Source organism: Arvicanthis niloticus, chromosome 3 (genome assembly GCF_011762505.2).
Source record: "Arvicanthis niloticus isolate mArvNil1 chromosome 3, mArvNil1.pat.X, whole genome shotgun sequence".
Lineage (NCBI taxonomy): Eukaryota > Metazoa > Chordata > Mammalia > Rodentia > Muridae > Arvicanthis > Arvicanthis niloticus.
The window spans coordinates 54,446,721-54,469,720 of NC_047660.1; the positions used below are offsets into that span (position 1 = coordinate 54,446,721).

At 38.5% G+C, this 23,000-nt stretch overlaps 1 protein-coding gene across 16 annotated transcripts in view; it reads left to right on the plus strand.

Moving 5' to 3' along the window:
- Positions 1 to 23,000, plus strand: part of Hmbox1 (homeobox containing 1) — a 133,452-nt gene that overhangs the window by 35,005 nt on the left and 75,447 nt on the right. For 15 of the 16 annotated variants that reach the window (XR_013109313.1, XM_076930848.1, XM_076930845.1 and 12 more), the window contains 2 exons: positions 7,548 to 7,627; positions 13,661 to 14,137. Coding sequence is in view for 15 of the 16 variants with exons in the window: in XM_076930848.1 (XP_076786963.1) it covers positions 7,605 to 7,627; positions 13,661 to 14,137 (500 nt within the window). In the remaining variant the exon portion in view is untranslated. The remainder of the gene's footprint in view (positions 1 to 7,547; positions 7,628 to 13,660; positions 14,138 to 23,000) is intronic. The other variant, XM_076930849.1, reaches the window with a different exon arrangement.

The window sequence follows — 23,000 nt, forward strand, 5'->3', positions numbered from 1 at the left end:
ACTTGTAGCTATTGTGAGGTGTCTCTTCTGATTTATTTCAAGTTATCTTTTTCCAAAGCTTTTTCCTTCCCTATCTCTTTTCTGTTTTTAAATGGGGTCTATTATATAGACTGGTCATGATCCTCTTGCCTCAGCCTTCCGAATACTGCAATTACAAGTGTGTGCTATCTTATCTTACCTGGCCAGCTCTTCATTCTCGTGTAGTGCATGGAGAGCTGAATTCCCTGGTCCTCTGTCTTCCATACTCACCTAGTAAATTGACAGCTGTGCTTTAAAGCTAGTCTAAGGGTGACTGATGATGCTCTCTAAGGTGCTGAGCATATACAGAAGAAAGTTCTCTGCTAACCTATTGATATTAGAAATTCTGCCCTTAGTAATATGTACTAGGTTGCCTACTGTGTTACCCATGAAAGTGGTTAGTTTTCTTTTAGCTAAGGAAGTATTTTGTTCTTCTAAGTAGAAACTATAGGCTCCTTTGAATCTTAGGCTGCTAGGAGGGGCTCATGCTTAGCCTGTGTTCTAATTGTTCACACATACCCTTGGGTTTGTCAGCCCTGAACCTGATAGGCTGTCTCTGGACTCGAGATCTTGAAATTCCCTCTACCCCATCTACATGGTTGCTCTCTTCCTTATTTTAGTCTTTAGTCAGGTTTAACTTCTCAGTGAGAGTTTCTCAGCACCCTATTTAAGACTGTAGTTTCATGACCAGCAAGTCCTAGCCTCTTTCCCAGCTTTCTTTTTCTCTTATGTGCTTATCATGACATGGAATCTATATTAACCCCTTTGTGTCTTTCACTGCAGGATTATAGGCTTTATGTGAGCAGAACTTGTATTTTTTCATAACTATGCTCCCCAGTGCTTTGCTTGTCCTTAGATAGTGTTTGTTGAATGCATAAATGACCAATACATGGCCTACAGTACTTGAAGCATTAAACGTACACTTTTAGGTAAAAGGGATGCCAAATGTTAGCTTGTTGTATAGTTTTTCTCAGCAAATTTCAGTAAATATATTAACAGAAACTGTTGCTTCATGGAAGGCTTCATTCTGCATTTGAATTACTCTAAACTCAGCAAAATTTCCAGCTGATGTTTAAAGTGTCTGAATATCTGTAATGTTTTCCTTTTATATATTGTATAGGTCATTGTAAATATTAACCTGGGAATTAGGTTTCTGGCTACTAGTGTTAATGACCAGACAGACCAGTTTTGCACACCACATAATACATGTCACTGAACCAAGTTTTGTTTAAAAGAAAAAATGTCTTTGTGGCCACATGTCTCAGTAAAGGCATCTATCACCAAGCATTAAGACTGGAGTATAATCCCTGAGACTCATATGGTTGAAGAATAGAACTTACTTCCAGAAGTTATTCTCTGACCTCCACACGTATATCATGGCATAAGTCTATTTTCCCTACTCCCACCATAAACAGATAAGAGTAAATAATGTGTAAAAAAGACTTTTAAAAATGTGTCTTTACTAGGTAGCCAAGTATGGAGGTGGGAATCCCAGGTCTCAGTCTCCTGGGAAGATGGAGTTTGGGGCTGTTTATCAGTAAAGAAAAAGATGAGTTAAAATGTGGAGAAAGATTATTGGATGTGAAGTAATCAGTCACTATTCTTTTGGGGGAATACATAAGAAGTTTTTTGCCTCCTAAAATCAGAAGGTCATGCCACATACATACACACGTATGCACCCATGCTCACATATACACACATAATACATGCATGCATGCATGCATGCATAGATACATACATACATATGTGTGTACACACACACATGCTCTATTGAAGAGTCACTGGTTTCAGCAAAAAAAAAAAAGTGGCCTTTAAATCTGTGAAAAGCAATCTAGGCTATTGGTACAACTTTCATGTCAGAGATAATATCAGAGCCATATGATATACAACTCAGCAACATTACTTCCAGAATTAGTGATTCTAAGCTGCCCTTAGAAGCAGGATCTGGCTATGTAGCCCAGGCTGGCCTCAAACTCGATATCCTCTTAGATTAGCCTTCTGAGTGCTAGGATGACAAGCATGAGCCACCTCACCTAGTAGATAGGTGAATAGGCCAGTTGTATTTGCTAGTAATGATTTAGGGTTTTATTGTCCATGGAGACTTGGAAACTAGAGTCTTAACTCTTTTGAAGGTAATGATCTTGAGACTAGCATCTGGGCTCTACTGAGGTACTTCAGACCTGTAAAAGATAGGTATTTACAGTTGTAGAGCCTTGTTTTTGCCTTTGTCCGACAGATGCTATGGCTTAGCTAAGAGTAAGGGCTCTGTGTATATTGCATTAGGACTGTTTTTTCATTTATAAGCTGAGGTGAGTAGAAAATATTGTCTGTTCATTATTATCAGTTCTGTCTTAAGAAGTTATGATTTACCCTATTGTAGCTTAATGAATTCACTCTTTAATTTTGTAATTATTTCTGTGATTAAGCATTAAGAAACTGTTGGGTTGAGGGAAGTGTAAAATTAAGAGGACATTTGGATCTTTGACCAGTCTAGGGTGACAAGTGTTGCTCTGATGACTGTTATTTTATTCGGCCCGTGAAGTAAAGGCTTCAAATGAGTGAATAAGCAATAGATAGATAGATTCCCTGAATAGACTATTATATTGCAATATCAGAATATTCCAGGCATATGCCAAACAGAAGTGGATTCTGTTTTAGATTAGAAGAGAGTCTCTTTAAAAAGATTAGTGATTTGGGGCTGAAGAGATGATTACTCTTCAAGAGGTCCTGAATTCAATTCCCAGCAATCAAATGGTGGCTTATAGCCATCTATAATGAGACCTGGTGCCCTCTTCTGGTGTTCAGGGAAAACACTGTATACGTAATAAACAAACAAATCTTTAAAAATAAATAAAAGATTAGCAACTTATAAAGTTACTGATCACAATGGGAGGGCTCTGCCCCCATGGTTTTCAGTTCTCCTGCTCTAGGGAACTCCAGGGACTATTAGGGGTTAAACAGTGTGGGGCTGTTACATTTCTAAATTCTAGTTTAGTGTTCTAACTACTCCAGGGGCCTCTAATCTTAACACAGTTTGGCTCTAAATGTAGTGTAGATGTAGATATAAATTGTTGATTCTGAGAACACATACTATCCACCTTTTAAGAGCAAAACTCGTTTATCTCTATAATGTGTAAGTAATACATGCTTATTAATTGTCTGAAAAAATGGTCAGTTGCATATTTTAAGTTTTGGTATACGGACTCTTTGTGCTTTCCAAATTAGAAATTTAGGACTATCTTATGGAAGGAGACTTAAAAATAGGCATTTTCTTTCATTTCTGCACCAAAGATTTGTTTACTGTTCGTTAAGTCAGCATACTATTAGAGAATGAGACTGGTCCAGTGAATAGGAAACAGTCCTTGCTGTTAAGCTCCTGCTCCAGTAAGGAATACAGTTACATGTACAGGCTCCTGTAACAAGATGTTAGGAGAATACGGTAATGTGCATTGGCTGTCTTATAAATAAAAGAGTTTCCCCTGGTTGGGAGGGAGGTGTTGTGTTTCAGAAGGGCCAGGGAGATGAATGGCTGGGGCAGGTATTCACTATGTGTGATAAGTAAAGGTTAGAGACTAGTTTGGGAACATTTAAGGTACCTGGTCCAATATCTGATATTAATTCCTTTGAAGTGGATATGTCTTAGGTGCTTGCTGTCTAATTTACTTTTAATGATGGGTAACTTAATTGTGTTAAGTATTCATCTTGGAATTATTTATATTACAGCATAGATACATATACCTGTGTATTTATAAACTCCGGGTATATGCATTTGTAGTGCTCATATTTGAATTCAGGGCCTTGAGCATGCTAGACAAACACAGTATGACTGAGCTACATCCTCAGACCCATAAGAGGTTATTTTGATAATGCTAGGCCCAATTTACCTTTATCCCCAGGCAATATTATATTCCACCTAAGATACATGACATTGTGTTATTTTATAGTTTTCATTGTCCTTTAAGCCAGTAGCAGTTTCCAAATAAGATTACTTTGGAGGCTGTTCAAAAATCATCTTGGCCTCCTCCTACCTCTTCAACTTTGAGCTTAGTAGGTCTTAGGTTAACTTGGATTTTCTCCTCTAAAGATGTCTGTGTGTTTCTGACAGACAATGGTTCTAGAATGACATGTACCATTATCAAGACCGGTAATCTCTGTACTATTGCATTGTCACAGAGTCTGTGGCAGGCATATGGCAATTCTGGGATTCTTCTGATAGTGTGTATTAATATACCTGGGGATTATCTAGCAAAATTTAAGGGACTTAGAAAAGAAACCGAGAAGAAGTATAATTGTACCATGGGTGTTTGCTCAGTGACTGTGCAAATGAACTATACATTATCTGAAAAATACACAAAAAGACTCTATGGGGCAGAGTATCTTGTGTGATTTTCCCAGGACCAGGGAACCTAGTTCTCTGTATTCTCCTTAATTACAGTACAGTCTTGAGTTATGTCTGGGGAGCCAGGCTCATTAGAGAAGCCCTATCACCACACTGAAAGAAGACCCTGCAAGGCTGACTGAGAAAGCCATGGGAATGCCTAGCCTGAAAGCTATTTGCAAATGTTATGCTGATATTTTTAAATGTTGTGTGTGAAAGAAAGGAGAGGACAGAAATTTAGTCCCTATCTGTCAAGTCAGGTGAGTGGGTTGAAATGACAAGAAGCAACTTTACAATCTCTATGAAGTGTTCTTGCCACTGGAGGGGTAGAAGCAGCATAAGTATCAGAAAGGCTATAAGATCTTGACAGGTAGTGTGTGTAATAATTCTTCCAGAATAAAAATCCCCATGGCTTGTGACATGCCTGTTTAATCATGGATGCTGAACATGCTCAGTGCATCTCACAGCACCTATTACAGTGAAACATTTGCGCCAGAGAAACAATACAGAAATCATAATGGTGTCATTAACCCTATAGTTTGAATATGAAGCCTGTAATTCTGTAAGAAAAATTGATTGACCTTGGGCAGCTAGTGTCTTAATGTTTCTCAGGTGATTGTGAACTTCAATAAATGGTTCACGTAAAGCCTTTACTCAGTGAATCTGATTGAGAGAATAGTCATTAAGTTTATAGTCTGAAACTACCCAGAGAAATTATTTGAGAAATTAGTATTAGTATTTTACATATTTTTGGTGGTAGTGGTTAGAGGGCACACAGAGTCTCCCTGTGTAGCCCAGGCTAGTCTGGAACTCACTTGTGGTCCAAGCTGGTCTTCTCAAGTGGTAGGACGGCTGGCATGAGCCACTTGGAATAGCCCTACTAGTCTACTTTTTCTTCTCCCCCACAGAACTGAGGACCAGACCCAAGGCCTTGCACTTACTAGGCAGTCAGTCTACCACTGAGCTAAATCCCCAACCCTCTAAGGCCTATTCTAACCATGATGCTTTTTAAAATTTCTGTATCTGTGAATCTGCCTTCTCACATGTCACCATCCGTTCTTCACCCCACACTTACCATCTGCCTCTCAGATAGATGCTAAATATAGAAGGCAATGTTTATCTGGGACTGTTCAAAGGAAAAATGTTTGATATAAGTGAAACACCTCTGATTAATGTCCTAAAGCATAAGCTTTTAATTGTCCTGATTTCAACAAAAAATTGCTTCAGGCTGGAGATGGGCAGTGGTTGAGTGGAGTCAGCATGTTAGAGCTCCAGGTTTGATCCTGAGCTCCCCAAAATGATTGGAAAATACTCATATGTCATAGTCTGCTTCCTTTTTAAACACAGATCATAAACACCAGCAATTTCGAGAAGCAGCTTTGTTCTGTGTATCTGTAAATAAATAGTTTTCTTTTTTTTAAATTCAGGTAACTGGCTTTTATTGTTTTTAATTCTATGAACAAACTTTTTTATACTTAACTACCTTTAAAGTTTTTGTGGCTTAATCTTTTCTGAATTTGGAAACCAGATATTGAAGTTTGCTAAGAATTATTCGTGAAAATGATGAGGCTTGGAATCTATGTAAAAATAACCTTAGGCACAGGGTGGTGTAGTGTCAAACTTACTAACTGTTTTAAGATGTGTGTTGTGGGCATTAAGCAGTTAGTTCTGGATACTTCCTGTGTTTACAACATGTTTGCAAATTTTCCTAATTTATTCTCTTCACCTCTGTATCTGTATATTTGTGTGTGCATGGTTGTGTGTATATAAGTAGATGTGGAAGCCAGAGGTGAGCGTCAAGTGTTCGTCCTCACCGTATTTTTCTAAGAACCTGGGGCTCACTAATTAGCTAGCCTAGCTGACCAGCAAGCCCCAGAGATACTCCCACCTTCACTTCCCCAGAGCACCTCCTTGCCTGGCCTGTTTTAATTAATTAGCTAATTAGTTAATTGTTATTGACTACATTTATTTTGTTTTTATTTAATTTATTAATTTTTGTTGTTTTGTTTTTAACATGGATACTGGGGATCAAACTGTGTTCTTCATGCATGTGTAGCAGGCACCTTACCCTGAACTCCCTTCCCAACCCTTGGTTTTTGGTTTTTGTTGTTGTTGTTGTTTTTTATTGTTGTTTTTTTTGTTGTTTGTTTGTTTTTTGTTTTTGTTTTTGAGGCAGGATCTCTAGTTCAAAACTGACCTGGCACTCACTGGTCCACTAGGGTGTCCTTGAATTTCCAGTGATCTCTGTCTCTACTTCCGGAGTGCTAGGATTAAAAGCCTGTACCACCATTATGGCTTAGTTCTTGTTTTGCTGTTGTTTTTATTAGTTTCTTTATTTCTGTGTGTCCATGGTGATAGGAAGGTGTCTGTCAGCACGTGTGAAAGGTTGGAGGCTGACGAATTTATAATCTTCAACCTGTCATTTATGGAAAAAGTTGTCTCTATCTACAGATTAAGGTTTGAAATGGCTAATAAATTCAGTCTTTGACCTTTGATTCCTGGACTCTGAATAGGGGTGTGTGTGTGTGTGTGTGTGTGTGTGTGTGTGTGTGTCTTTGGTCAGAACTGAAGAAGGTAGAAGTGTATCAACAGTTAACAGAACAAATCAGAAGATAGGTGTGCCAGCTTCCCCTTTTATCCTGTTTTTATAGTTGTGACAGTTGACACTCACAGAAATGGAGTCCACCTAGCAGCAAGATTAGCATTACACTTAGCTTGCTTGCTTTGTAATAAAAGGCTTCATAGGTTACAAGACAGCTCAGTCGAGCACTGGCCTGGCATGGATGAAGGCCAAGGCTTAATCTCCAGTTAGGAGTTTGATAGATGCCATTACAATGTCTGCATTGCATTGCAAGTTTATATCTGCTTCTGTGGGTGGTTCCCGATAACAAGTTAAATTGGGTGATTTTTTGTTTTTTAATTCCCCGAGGGAATCATTTGGAAAACTGTTAATGTCATTTTTCTGTATTTTTGTTTGGTTTTGTTTAAGTTTTGCTCCAATTCAATATTTCATTTCAGAATTACAAAATAATTTTGAAAAAAGAAAGATCATCCAATGTTAACTTTTAATACCTTAAAATTACATAATGAAACTTTTTATTCAATGCTGAGTTATATAATTGTTTCTCAATTTTCTGTCTTTATTCTACAGAATGGTAAATAAGGCTGGCCATCTTTGGAAAGGCCATTGATCTGCCTCATGTAAAGTATGCTCAGCTCCTTTCCAGTGGTGTAAGTATGTGACTTCCAACTCTCAGCCTGTCAGCCACTTTAGTAATGATAAGTGACTAGGATTGTGACTCAGATTTGACAGCAAATGCTTTTAGAATTCAAATAATTCTTCTAAGTGGCATTTGTTTCTTTATGTGTTAGGGGTGGTTGTTGATTTTGCTTTGCTTGTGTGTGGAGGTTAGGACAGGTTGGTGCAGTGTGGTACTCTCTCCCTTCTAACATGTGGGATCAAACTCGGGTCATCAGCTTAGCAGCAAGCATTTTTACCCTCTGAGCCATCTTGCCAGCCCAAGAGCAAAGAAACTTTTAAAAAAATATTCAAATGGTTTATCTCTTTGACATCGAGGTAAATAAGTATGAGGTTTTAAACCTGGGAGCTCTTTTGTTTTCTTTTCTTTTCTTTTCTTTTCTTTTCTTTTCTTTTCTTTTCTTTTCTTTCTTTCTTTCCTTTCTTTCTTTCTTTCTTTCTTTCTTTCTTTCTTTCTTTTTTTTGTTTTTACCATCTTTTAACATTGTGTTTTGACATTTTTTTCATTTAAATATAAAGTGTTTGTATTTATTATTTTCATTATGTGCATGTGTATATATGCATTAGTGTAGTTGTCCATAGAAGCCAGAGGCATCAGATCCTCAGAACTGCAGTGGTTTGTTAGCTTTTTTCATGTGAGTGTTGGAGACCAAGCTCAGGACTTCTGCAAGAGCAGCAAGTGCTCTTAATTGCTGAACCTCCTCTCCAGCCTCATATTTATTATTTTTAACTGTTTAATAGCCTAGAAGTTTGTGAGGTAGATGGTTAAGTCTTAGAACTCTTGTTGCATTCTTAGGGATAAGCAGAATATTAAAAAGAATGTTCTCTTAATGTTTTTTATGCAAACTCTTAAGGACACCCAAGGCATTTCTCTCTTCCTACTGCTTGTGGTAACATAGTTCTGCAGGTTAGCTAAGGTAGTTGCTGGCTGTTCTTTAGAGTCAAGGCAGAGAGATGCAAATGGAGATGGTGCTATTGTTTCAAGAGTGTTTTTGTGCTGGAATATGAACTGTAACCACTAGTTCATATGAAATAGACCTCAGAATAAAAGTATTCCGGGAATTTCAGAAATTAGAGAAGATAAAGGGCCTATTAGCTCATTAAGTGTATCTTTAGCAGCTAGTGCAGAGTGCCTTGAGCCTACGTAATTTCTAAAATTTGGTAGAATCTGTTTCACTTAAATTTCTACTGTTTTGGTTGACAGTTCTATAATCTAATAAGTAAGCATTAAGATTGCTTGTTATTATTGTTGTTGTTGTCGTCGTTGTTGGTTAGTTTTTTGTTAGAGCCCCTCCCCAGCCCCACATTAACTCTTGTGACTTAGTGAAAAGGCTTTGGAAGACAGCCAGATGATAGGAGTTGTCCTGAGTCTGCTGAGTGCCCTAGGAAAGGCACTTTATCTTTGAGACTTTGCCCTCCCCACCAACCCGCTTGCTTGCTTGCATGCCTGCCTGCTGCTTTCTTTGCTTTTTTCCTTTCCTTTTCTTCTTTATCCTCCCCCTACCCCCCCTTTTTTTTGAGACTGGATTTACTGTGTCTAAAATAGCCTGGAACTTGCTTTATACCTCAGGTGAGCCTTGAACTCACATAGAGAGGAGTAGAGTAGTTGGTGCATTGTATACATATATGATAGTCACAATTTTTAAAATACTTAATTCAATTAAATAGAAAGCAAAACATTAAAGAAGTTATTGCCAAATGAGAACTGCAGTAAGGTGTTGGGTTTTGTTGTTTTTTGTTGGTGCTTTGTTTTTTGAGCACCGATGCTGGAGGGCAGTGCTGGTTCACAGGTGAAATGTCAGCGTGTTCAAGGTGTCTGCCAAACTTTGAGTTTGTTTAAAAATTTGGGGGTTTTTGTTTTGTTGTTTTATTTTGTTTGTTTTTGATTTTCGAGACAGGGTTTCTCTGTGTAGCCCTGGCTGTCCTGGAACTCACTCTGTAGACCAGGCTGGCCTCGAACTCAGAAATCTGCCTGCCTCTGCCTCCCAAATGCTGGGATTAAAGGCGTGGGCCACCATTGAAAATTTGAAGGCCAGGCATTGTAGTCAGCAGCTTACTACAGTGTCTGGGGAGGTTTCCAGTGACATCCCTGAAAGAAGGGAGAGTTCTCAAGTGGGTAGGTGTTGACTCTGGTTTCCCATATCCAGGAGTTTGATGATGATGAGACTTAGTATTCTCTGGCCTGTAATCTCAGGACTTGGGACATGAAGGCAGAGTCAGTGTGTTTGAGGCCAGCCTGAACTGTGTACAAGACTCCGTCTCAGAAATGCTGAAGCAGAGCAGAGTACTCTAGGCAACGGTCATCAGCTCTGCTGTGTCTTACAGACGTGTTTGTCACTTTATGGCAGTGTCTGAAACCATGTCAAAGCTGCATAACAGATTTTTTTCCAAACTGCACGAAGTGGAGGCCAGTCAATGCTAATTAAAAAAAAATACTGAAGTGTGATTGACACGTTGGAATGTAATTTTTTTTTTTCCACAAAATCCTTTATTATGAGAAGGGCATTTACACCACAGTTTCTAATCATAGACTGTTCTTAGGTTTTAGTCAATTTACCGAATAATTTCAATTATAAATCATTTTACCCTACTATGAGGCTCAGTTCTCTATAAAACATTTCTTACGTACTCTTATATGTTATTTTCTTATTTTAAAGTGATCACTCTTTTTGATGGTAGGGAGTAATGCATTTTATATACATAGTAAGTTAGGCTTAGAATGTTTTGAATCATCCTACAGTGGCCACATATGTAAGGCAAAATGAGTTCTGCCTGGTCATTCTGAACAGAAAGTTAAAACAGCAGAAGTAATCTGGAAGAAAATTTTGTTTGCCACCAAGAAAACCTTAACTATCGATGCTTTAAAATTCGTGTCATTTTTGCCTCTGTGATTTCAATGCTAAGTAATCATCTCTGAATGCTTAGCTAGACTTTTATGTTGTCCATCTACAGAATATCACTTATATATGTCCTGGGCCTTGTGGCTTATCTAGAAATGTTTTAGGTATTATTACAAAATACAGTTAATGTCTCAAGATGTACTGTGGTCTTATAGTATCAATTTAGGAATTGAGCCATAAGTCCTGAACTGAATTGTTCTTTTGTATTTTAATTTTTGCTTTGTTATTTGAGTGTTAAAATTCTCACATTATTTTCAATTACTGTTAGCTGGAGCCTGAATTCAAATTAGTAATTAAAAGCAAAAACTTTCACTTATCCTATGAGTGATCTCTGTGCATGAGAAAAGTAATTTGGGCCCTCCATGTTATCTTCTTTTGTTGTAAAAGCTCTGCTGGCATTATGGTGTTAGATGACCATTATGTCATCTGCTGCTGTACTTCTATGATGCCATGCTTACACTAGGTAAATTATGACAGGTACAAATGGAAACGGGCATAATATATCTTGCCATGTATATTGGTGCACATTGAGAGCTTCTAATCATTTGTGTTTGTGTGTGTGTGCGTGTGTGTGTATGCACGTGTGTGCATGTGTGTGTGTGTCTGTTTTATTAGTGACATACCATGTCTTCTGTGCCATGTACATGATGTGATCCTGCTCTAGATGCCCTTGTCTTTCTCCTAAGTTGCCATTTGGTCCTGGTGACTATGACCTCTCCCTTAGACCTCTTGGCAGAAGAGACTGCTCTTAGTACAAAACATAGTAAGAACGTGTGTTTAGAAATGATTAGGTGTTCTGGACAATCAAAGTGATAGGTGGACCCTATTTCCCCCTTTATGAGTTTAGAATAAAAGTGGTTTCCAATTGTTGAATTATCTAAATGGTGTAAAGTATTTCAGATGCTGTGTAATTTTATACTAATAGACAGTATTGTGTCATATAGAGGGAGGCATTCATGTGAAGAATGGCACATGACTTACTGTCTGCTCTGACTGAACAAGGTTGAAAAATGTGTGGCTAACTTTCCTGCACATAGATAAATAGTCCTTAAAGTTTGTGAAGTATCTTGATTGGATGAGAACTGAAGAGACCAACCAAAACAGGCCTTTTATTTATTTTCAAGGAAAGGTAATTATGAAGATGAAAAATAATTAACAGTTTATAATAAAACAGTAAAATAAAACAAAGTAAATTGTGTCTACCACAGAATTGCTGTGAGGGCTAGATGATGTTATGTCATAAGAAATTCTCATTCAGTTTCTGAGTAAGTGACTGCTCAATTGGGTTTCCAGCTGAGGGGTGCAGAGGGATGAAGAAATAGTAAGCTCTCCAGCAGGGTTGGGGCACTGGCCTAGAGCACATGTAAAGGATAAGGAAATTTCTTGACCTCTGTTTCTCCTAGCAATCGCTTATTGTGAGGCTATTCCATATCACTGATCATATCTGTCACTAGAAAATGCAAATTAAAACAAAATGATTATCACTTTCAAAACTCGTGAGTTCAAAAACTAGATTTTAGAAGCTAGAGAGATGGCTCAGCAGTTAAGAGCACTTGCTGTGTTTGCAAAAGACCCAGGTTAGGTCCTCAACCCTTACATGGCATCTTACAAAACTGTAACTTCAGTTCCAGGACATCCATTGCCCTCTTATGGAACTGCGTGCTTGTGGTGCCCATATGTACATGTGGATTAACACTCAGACATACAGAATAATAAAGACAAACACAGAAATCTTTTTTTTTTTAAAGATTTATTTATTTATTTTATATATGTGAGTACACCATTGCTCTCTTCAGAGACACCAGAAGAGGGCATCAGACCTCATTATAGATGGTGAGCCACCATGTGGTTGCTGGGAATTGAACTCAGGACCTTTGAAAGAGCAGTTGGTGCTCTTGACTGCTGAGCCATCTCTCCAGCTCACATAAATATTTTTAAGAGTCAACTTTTATTAAAAAGTAATTCAAGGAGAGAACCTTTTTATGATGCAGCTCATGCAGTGGTTCTCCGCCTTTCCTAATGTTTTAACACAGTTCCTCATGCTGTGGTGACCCCAACCATGAAATTATTTTTGTTGCTGCTTCATAACTGTAATTTTGCTGCTGTTATGAGTTGTAATGTAAATATCTATGTTTTCTGATTCTTGACCTCCAAAGGGGTCACAACCCACAGGTTGAAAACTACTGGGCTAATGTCTCAAACAAAATATTAATTAATTTTCTCTCTAAGAAAACATTTTCTGCTGTGCTATAGTGTCTTGTGCTAGTTAAGGTAGAAACATGTAGAACCAATTTTCCGAGGCATGCATAGCTCCAGTTGGCTGTACACACATGAGGGATCTATTTAGAGAGCATGCTGCTCACCAGAGCGCTAAGAATAAGACTCAGTGCTTGATGTCTTGTTGTATGTACGGTTCTCAGTCTCCACCCTGTACATTATCACATTGTCTGGGTCTGATGCACTGATGTACTTTACCCGATGAATTGGTATTTTTTGCATAATTAACATTTTGCTTCCAAATTTTGGCTGATTACCAAAACAACAACAAATTTTATTCTATTATAAGTAGGGTTTTATGTTATAACTAATGCGCTTCTACTAAACTCAGGATTTGTAGCAATCTATTTCACAAAAACAAAAAAAATCTATCAGGGCTTGTCTTTTAAATTTTTTGTTGTATATATCTCTGTGTGTGTTATTAAAATGTATATGAATGCACGTGGATGTCAGAAGTGTACATAATGTGTATTTGCCAAGTGCTTTCCACTTCATTTTTTGAGACAGGGTCTCTCACTGAACCCACTGATGATGAGCTTCACTGATTAGTTTGCCTGGCTGGTAAGCAAGGCCTCAAGGTCTTCTTGTCTCTACATCTCCAGTGCTAGGATGCCTGGCATATGCTGCTGTTTCTAGCCTTTGCACTGGTACAAAAGGTTGAACTTAGGCACCCCTGCTTACATAACAAGCTTGCCAGTTGTCTGAGCCATCTCCCTATTCCTTATGATTTTATATTCAGTAGCTCGTGTGGAGTTGAGGATTCTTGATGATAAAATTGTTTTTTTAGTTGACAATAAAAGCTCTTTATCCTCCTTCTTTTCCCTCCAGTTTGCTGGAAACCATGTCTCACTATACAGATGAACCCAGATTTACCATAGAACAGATAGATCTGCTCCAACGTCTTCGGCGTACCGGAATGACCAAACATGAAATTCTTCATGCATTAGAAACTTTGGACCGTCTTGATCAAGAGCATAGTGATAAGTTTGGAAGGAGATCCAGCTATGGGGGAAGCTCGTATGGGAACAGTACCAACAATGTTCAAGCATCCTCCTCTACAGCCACAGCTTCCACGCAGACCCAGCACTCGGGAATGTCCCCATCACCCAGCAACAGTTATGATACCTCCCCACTGCCTTGCACTACCAATCAAAATGGGAGGGAGAACAATGATCGATTGTCCACATCCAATGGGAAGATGTCACCATCTCGCTACCATGGAAACAGCATGGGTCAGAGGTCGTATAGCTTTGAAGCCTCAGAAGAGGACCTAGATGTAGATGATAAAGTGGAGGAATTAATGAGGTTAGTATGTTGCCTATTTAGAATTCCCCCAAAACGTCTATATTTTCTAAGGCTGTTTTTAATTAGGCTGTATTTCAGCAGCTTAGCAGTAAGAACAATGGCTTCTCCCTCCCTTCTTTGGAAATGAAAGTGAAACTTCAAATTGTGGGTTTAGTTTAGATTTTTTATTTCTTCTCTGCTTCAGCCCTTTGCTGTGTGATGAAGCTTTTCTAGTCTCTTGATTTGTCCAAGGGCTTTCTCTATTTATGGCTTTAGCAGACAGTTCCTGACAGAAATTCATTTAGTCCAATCCAGCCCTCAATCTTTCATTGTAAATACTTTTTCTGAGTGGAAGATAAATGTACCATAATGCAGAATACAGGCACTCTTCATTTTTTTCTTGCATTTCAATCAGTGCAACAGTTTGAACAGCTATTGGGTGAGAAGTAATTTTCAGTAAGAAACATAGATACATGCCACCCTGTCCCTGAAAGCTGAAGTTCTGATTTTAGCAGTTGATGCAGTGGCTACATGCACTTCATATGTCATCATTACCAAGTAAGGTTGCTCACCTAGAGTGTAAGCTCAAAGGAATGAAGGCCATTTTCAACCAAGGCAGTCAGGACTTTGTGCCAGACCTGCTTCTCTTTGAGGGTAATAGGCACAGTGTGCTCCATCCTGTGTCTAGAACTAGAAATTTTCCTTAGCACATGGTGGGGGCTCAGCATGTTAGCTAAGTAGATAAGTAGATAAATTTGGCCTAAGCCATAAGGGTATTCTGTTTTGAATAAGGATTTGAAGCTGGTGAGATGGTTTAATGGATAGAGACGCTTGCTGCCAAGTCAGAGGACCTGAGTTCCACCCCTGGAACCAACAGAGTAGAAGGAAAGAACCAATTCCCAAAAAGTTGTCCTCTGACTACAACATGGCACACATACACATGTATGCATATAGTCAATAAATTAGTTATTTTTAATTTTTTGAAATAAAAATTAAAATATACATATGTTAATTTTAGTTAGGGAAACAGGAAAAGGTATCAAAAAAGGCATGTCTTTACTCTGATTAAGAATATAATCTGGGTATGGTCACATGCCTGTAACTATGAGAGCCGGAGCAGGAAGATTGATGTCAGTGCAAGGCTAACATGAAAACTTACAGAGCACGAACCTTTCCAGACAGCATCAAAGGGAAACAATAAAAATGAGGCAGACTGACAAACACAGTAACTTAGGATGCCACGCTCATTCTCACAGCCTCACAGTCTGTACTAAATGGTTGGAATTAGGAAGTTTTTCCAGACCTTTACAAACAGAAATACAAAAACATAGTTTTCAATAGAGTTATGCATTGGATAATAATGAAGTTTTGGGCTGGAGAGATGTACTTACTGTTTAAGGATACTTGTTTTTGTAGAGGATCTGAGTTTGATTTTTCAGCATCCACATTGTAGTTCACAGTCATCCATAACTCTCCTTTTAGGGAATCCAAAGCCCTCTTCTGATGTCTGTAAGCACCAAGCATGCATATTGTACACACATACATTCTAGCAAAATACTCATGTATATAAAATAATCTTAAACTAAAAAAAAAAAGGTAAGAGCCTGCAGATGAATTAGTTACAATTGATAGTGAATAGACTTGTAGACTTACAAAAAATAATAAAAGTTACAACTGAGTTATAACTAGTCCTGAAGAATTTCTAACATCAAGACAGAATGATGGGGGCTTTGACACTACTGTATGAAGATCCATCTTGTGGCAGCTCTGCCATGAGACAGCCTTAAACACATGGGCTCTTCTGAGTCTGTCCTCAGGGAAGAGTTGCTCCGTATGGAACTCTGGGCTACAGGGACCATGGGGTACTGAGGAGCAGCACACTTAGCCGTAGTCAGTCTTCCCCAGCTTTTAACGATCTGCAGTTCAAGAGACTGATGTGGTTGGTTCATCCTCAGCTGTAAACACTGGTCCCAAGACGCTGCTGTTGCTGGTGACCTTCTTAGTGCTGTAGATTGAACCCAGAGCTTTATCTTCCACTGAGTCACACCCTTAGCCGTAGCTGGTGTTTGGAACTTAGTATATATCATTTTCCAGTTTAAAAAGGAGAACCGTTTGGACAAATGAGTCACTTTTCATTGAAATTTCATGAGTTTTTAATTATCCTGAGTAGAGAAGATAGCAAAACAGCATTGATTTGTTCAGATGCTGGCTTGTGTTATTTGTGCACATTCCCTTGGATACAGGCTCACAGGTATAGTGCGTGTTTCAGTTGTGTGCTCTTAATCATTGTGTAGTTACTAGGACACTTTCTCATTTCCTTTCTCTGCTTCTTGCTCAGAACAGCTCTTGTGGTAACATTTAGTCAGCTAGGACCTCTAGACCTCTGGTCCCCTGATCCACCACAGCTGGGCTTTCTCCCACTCCAGCTTTGCTCAGGTGTGCCCCTCCTCACCGTTGTCAGGTTTGCAGAGGGCAAAATTCCTTCTTAGGGCACAGAGAGAAGTTGCTCACATGACATTTGCAGTCCCTACAACCGTGCTGGGTGGTTGATCAGAGAAACCGAGGTTCATGAAAATTAGTAATTTGCTCAAGAAAGTTTGGTTATTGGGCAGCTGAGCCTAAATTATACCCCACATCTTTGTTATCATTGTGTTGATGTTGTATTTTACCACTGAAATTATTTGTGCTTATAGAGTTAATAAAGTTTTAGAAAAGATAGTTAATGTCATTCTTCAAGAGAATGTGAATGGCCTTCCTTACTAGGCTTGCCATTCTCCTTCCTTAACATACCTGCTACTTCAGATCAGTCACTTACCAAACAAGCAATTTTCAAATAGTAGCTCTTTCTGAGTATTCTGTATCAATCTAGTGATATGCTGTCCTTGCTGCTTACTCAACACTGGTGACATGACACTGGCTGGAATTGGTGGGCTCTGGTAGGAAGCATGGATGCCCGAGTGCCTTCTTGCCTCATTTGCTTTGTAAAATCTACATCTGGCCCCCAGTTCCAACCTGCAAGCATTCTACTAGAAGACATGCTTTACAGATTTTGTAATCCAGTCAGGCTGTGTTATAATATATAATTTGAAGGTATGTAATGTTTTGTGTGTGTGTGTGTGTGTGTGTGTGTGTGTGTGTGTGTGTGTGTGTAAGAGAGAGAGAGAGAGAGAGAGAGAGAGAGAACCTGCTTGCATGCTGCTACATCAGGTTATAACTGTACTATCGGTCATTTGTTAGAGTCAGAAATTATCTTTTCTAGTTTAAATTGGGATCAAAAAGGAGGAAGAGGAAAGCCACACTGGCATATACATTCTCAATAAATGGTTGCATGTGCCCTTTTAGGAAGGACTGAAAGCCAACGATGAAGACTCACTGTATATTAGGGCATCTTAAAAGCCTATTAGTGTAAGTGTATGCATAGGAATGTGTGTCTGCATCTGCAGATACAATAGGATGTATCTGTTTTCCTGTGGTCATTTATGTAATATGAGATAATGTAAATGAGGCTTTTTGGAATTAGTAATGCTGTACATTAAAATAAGGTCTAGCATCCTTGAGCCATTGTGTTTTAAAATTCAAAACTTGTATGTACTGCTGTGTCACAAGTGAAAAATTCCATAGTACCACACATTCCTAGGCTACAGTTACTTAAAATACTGTCCCAAGTTGCATCTAGTCTCACTGAATAAGTTATGTAAAACATAATTGAAATTTGTGTTTCAGTTGGGTTCTGTCCCTAAGATATTTTATTGTAAATATGAAAACAGTCCCAAATTTAAAAAGGAAAATCAGAAAAGGCTTCTGGTCTGATGTACCTCAGGTGGGGCTCACGGCCTGTGTATACTTGTGTAGGCAGGATGTTTATGCTCCATAAGAAGGTAATACCACTGCATGTGTCCCTCCATATTCTGCATATAGAACAGCTCTCCCTTTAATGTTCTGTCTTAAAATTGTACACAGGGAGAAAGTCGTGAGTGTCTTTCAAATGTGAAATATACTATTTTGGCTCCATCTTGGGGTGACTTTGAGCTACCTCCTTTACAATATCCAGAATGCTAAGGGTGTGTTTGTTAACTTAGGGAGTATGAGTCATCTTAAAGCAAATCATTTTAAAATATGAGCCCTTTAATATGCTTTCTTCCAGAAAACAAATCAGTGTCATTTTGAATCACCACAAATAACCTTTCCATCCTGATTTGGAAAACATAAACATACTTGAAAATAAGAATTTAAAGCTGTTATATAAATCATCTATATCAAGTTTTCTATTTTATAGCCTTTAATCTCTAGAAAAATTGCACTCATTTACCAAATTACATTTTACGAAAAATCCACACTGAATATGACAGTCATTGTGCTAAAGGACTTTCCAGGCTGGTAGTGTAGATGACATGCTTAGGACCTTGAACTGTGTGAAGCTTTGTGTCCTTAGTACAATTGGGGTGTTAAGAGTTAGCCTACAAATGAGATCTTGCTTGGTTAACCAAGATGATCAGGGAGAATGACTCTCAGTAGAAGGTAGTTACATTGTGTCTTTTTAAAAAAGTAGTCAGGAAGCCAGGTGTGGTAGTACCCTTCTGGAATCCAAGTATTGGGGAGGTAGAGGCAGGAGGGTTGCTGTGGGTTCAAGACCACTATTGACTCTATAGCAAGGGCCTGCTTCAAAACAAAACAAAGGCAGAGAGCAGGGTAGTGGTGCCACTTAGATCCCAGGACTCTGGAGGCTGAGAAAAGAAGATCTCTAGTTCAAAGTCATCCTGGGTTAAAGGCAAGACCCGTCTCATAATCCTATTCTCACGTATGTACATACATGTGTATAAACATACATACATACATACATACATACATACATACATACAAACAAACATACAAATTTTAAAAGTTATTTGTTGGAGGCTGGAGAGACGGCTCAGGAGTTAAGAACACTGGCTGCTCCTCTAGAGGATGTTGGTTCAATTCCCAGCACCCACCTGGGAGCTCACAACTGTCTGCAGCTCCAGTTCCAGAGAATCTATCCCTCCAGGTATACATATGGTGCACATACCTGTGCATGCAGGCAAAACACCCATACAGGTAAAATAAAATAAATAAATCTTTTTTTAAGTGATTTGTCAAAAAGCCATTCCTGATGAATTCTTCTGTATTTATTAGGAAGGATAATAGTGTAGAGTTTAACAAGTTTTAAAAACAAAGACAGTGGCTTTGTCAGTGATGGTCCGTGCTCCATCTGCTGTAGTGGTCCCTCAGATGAGCACAGTGGCAGCAATCCGAAAACAGGAACCTCGGGTGAAGTGGCATGTACTAAAACTGCCTATCTGTGGTCAAGTGGTTGCTTGTGCTAATTCACTAAGACTTCAGCAGTGGATAGTCTTGAGGCACGCAAGATATTTGTGGGGAGTGGAAGAAGGTACTCATTCTCATTAGGCAAATTTTCAAGTTTTCATTAAAGGGAAGAAATGTGGAATAGAAGAGGAGAGAGTCATATTTGTACAAGCTATGTTTTATATATCAAATGGGTGATTCCACACCTGGAATGGCAGTTAAGGAGAAGGCGAAGACAAACAGTCAAGTCGGCCCAATAAGATGGAACTGGACGATGAAGGGGAATACTGTTATTTATTTTTGCAGATACCTAGTGAACCCAAGCAAACAGGCAGTCTTGTAAAGTGACTGACTTGAGAACATTTTGTCCATGCATGGTGCTTTGAAGTACCTGGTCTAAGATGCACACTTATACTGATGTATGTCTTATAGTTATAGTTGGCTGTGTGTTTCTTCTTTGCTTTGGATCCTGTATGACTAGTGTACAGAAATAATAGTTTGTAATTATATGATACATTTGCAGTTTCAAATTACATCATTTAGTTTTTATTCCATTTTTTAGAGGAACATTTTAAAGGCCTCTATGGTCAGTGCTAGAGATAGAACCTAGGGCCTTGTGCATACTAGGGAAGCATACTGCTACTGAGCTACATCCATAACTCTTAGGGGACCAGCAGGAATGGAGAGGAGGAGGAGAGAGAGGGGATCAGTGGGAGTGGAGGGGGTAAGGGATGAGGGGGTTATGACAGCCAAATGAATGAATGGATCAAAGTGCATCATACCCATGTGTGAACAGAGAGTGTTAATGTTCTTGTTTGACCAGAGAGGAGAGACTGGAGGCTGAGACCATGGTTTATGATGCTGGCCAGGGTCATTTGGTCCTTTAGCTACACCCCATTCTTTTTTTATTTAATTGTTTTCCAAAAAGTGTCTATGGTAAAGCAGTAAAGAATGTATGTGCACACATACACGTGTGTGCATCTTTAAACTTCTTGTGGACACTTTTAAGACCTGCATAAGAATGTATTCTCTGAGGTGGTGAATGGGTTGCTGCTTTCTAAACACTGGAGGCTTCCTGTCTTGTTGCAGTCATTTAACAATGTCATACTGCAAGGCAGTGAGTAATTTACGAACTGGTTACATAGTTGAGTGTTATCTATTCTGTGTGATTTAGTGTCTGCTCTAGGTGCATTTGATTTAAAATAAGCTGATTTAATTTTGATTTTAAATCATTAGTCAAGAAAATATCATTTGCTCATTTTTGCCTACAAAAGTACATTTTAAAATTTAATCTGAACAATTACTCTCAAGTATAGTTTCATTTTCCAAGATCCTTGGGTATGTTGAAATGTAATACTTTATATAAAAATTTTAACTTAATTTTATAGTTACCTCAGAAAGCAAATGATTTAGTTTGTGAACAAAAGCCATCTGAAATAGATACTGCTAAAATTGTCTCTTGTTCATAATTGGTACAGATACAGATGTTTTCATAATGATGTAATCAGTATAGATAGAAATCTAAGTCAGTATGAACATTTAAAATGCTACATTAGGAGCTAATTTTTAATTTTTTTGAAACCTTTTGATTAGTATTTTCAACCAATAACTTGGGATCTATTGTAGAGCTACACATTGGATACTCACTGGCCCATCTCTATTCTTTTCCCAAACCCCCACAGCAGGAACATGATCATAGGAATTGTACTGCGCCTGCTGCACAAGAACGAGGAACTAAGTTCACATCTTTAGCACCCACATTAAAGTCAGGCAGTTGGTGACATGCGTGTTTATCTCTGAGGGGTATCCCTGCTGCTCATTGGCCAGCCAGTCTAGCAAACTGGTGAGCTCTGGGCTCAGAGACAAACACAGACATACACACTACATGCACAGATATAGCTCACCACAGGAAACATGGCATCCATCACCAGAGTGTATAACCCTTCCTAGTGAAGGGGCTGAAAGACCTGGTCTAAATTAAATCACAAGTTATTATTATATTTTGCTAGATACTTTTGTTTCTGCTCCAATCTACAGCAAGACATGAACCCCCATGAAGACTGGTTTATCCACAAAACAATTTTTAAAGAGTTTTGATTCCTTTGTCTCCGATTAAGAGTGAGCAGGGTTTTACTGTGAATAGCTAGTAGTTAAAAATTAGACTTTGCTGAGAGGTAAAATTGAAAGTATAATATAGATAATCTATACAAGAGGGTTTCCCAGGCATGGCAGCACATAGCTATAATCCCAGCACTCGGGAAGCTGAGACTATAGTAAATTTAAGGCCAGCATGGACTCATAGACTGTGTCTCAGTAAAATGAAAAAGAGAAAAATGGCCGTGGTTTTTCTTCACAATATCCTACATGCACCTTGTACTCTCACCACTCAGGAGGCTGAGATGGAAGGGCACCTTGAGTTTGAGCCCTACCTGGGCTCAGTAGTTCCAGGCCATCCTAGCCTACAAGAGTGAGTTCCACTCTCAAAAATGAAAATAAAATCAATATGGAATTGTAATAATTGTATATTGTTTTGGAGGTTATATACAGTATTTGTAAAAATACAAGGATGATATTTTGTTCAATTTATTTGTAGAGGTGCATGAGAGAAAGATTATTGGCTCATGCTTTATAAGAGAGCAGATGGCAGGTTGACTTTGAGCTGGGGCCTTTAGTCTGTTGATCTTGTTTAGACAACTAGCTACTTCAATTCTGTGTCAGTTTTCATCTTGAATAAGAATAGTGTTCTTTAAGGACTCTAGTTTAATTTTTATTTAAGTATTTTTGTTTTGGTGGAAGAATGAGTTGTGTGCTTTGTCATTCTTATGGATGTCTGGTCTATGAAAATGTGCTGACTATTTAAATAAGTAATAGGCTGAGAGTATATATTACCAAGATTGAATACTATAGTTTTTAGTGTTAACTATTCTGTGTATTTATTATATATAATGGAAAATTAATAAATACTTTTAATAGGAAACTAATATCTTAAACCATTTCACATTCTTTTCATTTTTTCTTATACAGAAGGGAGGGAGAGGAAGCAGCTAATTGTAATAAACATATTACAATGCTAATAATTTCACTCATGACAATGGTGTTGATTTCTGCCCCGGAAGCATTTCCAAGGTTTTCAGATGGGTGTCAGTTCTACAGTACCTTCCTTAACCTGCAGATCCAGTCTTCATACAGCTGATTTTTCACTGCCTTTGCTTTTCATTTTTCCAGGGCTTCTATGTTTTCATTCCCTATAATGAGGCCATACATACTGCACATGGCAGCCTTGCTCCTAATTTGAGTTATTCACAGCATGCAGTTGCTGGTCCTCTCACATGAGACTTGTATCCACAGTGGCATTCACTGAGGTGTCTGTCTGATGGTGTGATGTTTCAGGACTGGAGTATTTGGTGTTTCTTGGTTTGTTGTAATTTCATATTTTCACCCAAGTTTAGTCTGTTTCCCTTTATTTTTGTGTCCTTCCTTTCTGTGTTCTCCTCACCTCTCTCTTCACCTTTCTTTTAGCAAAGATGAGGATTTCTGCCGTCAACATACATTGTTGGTCTTG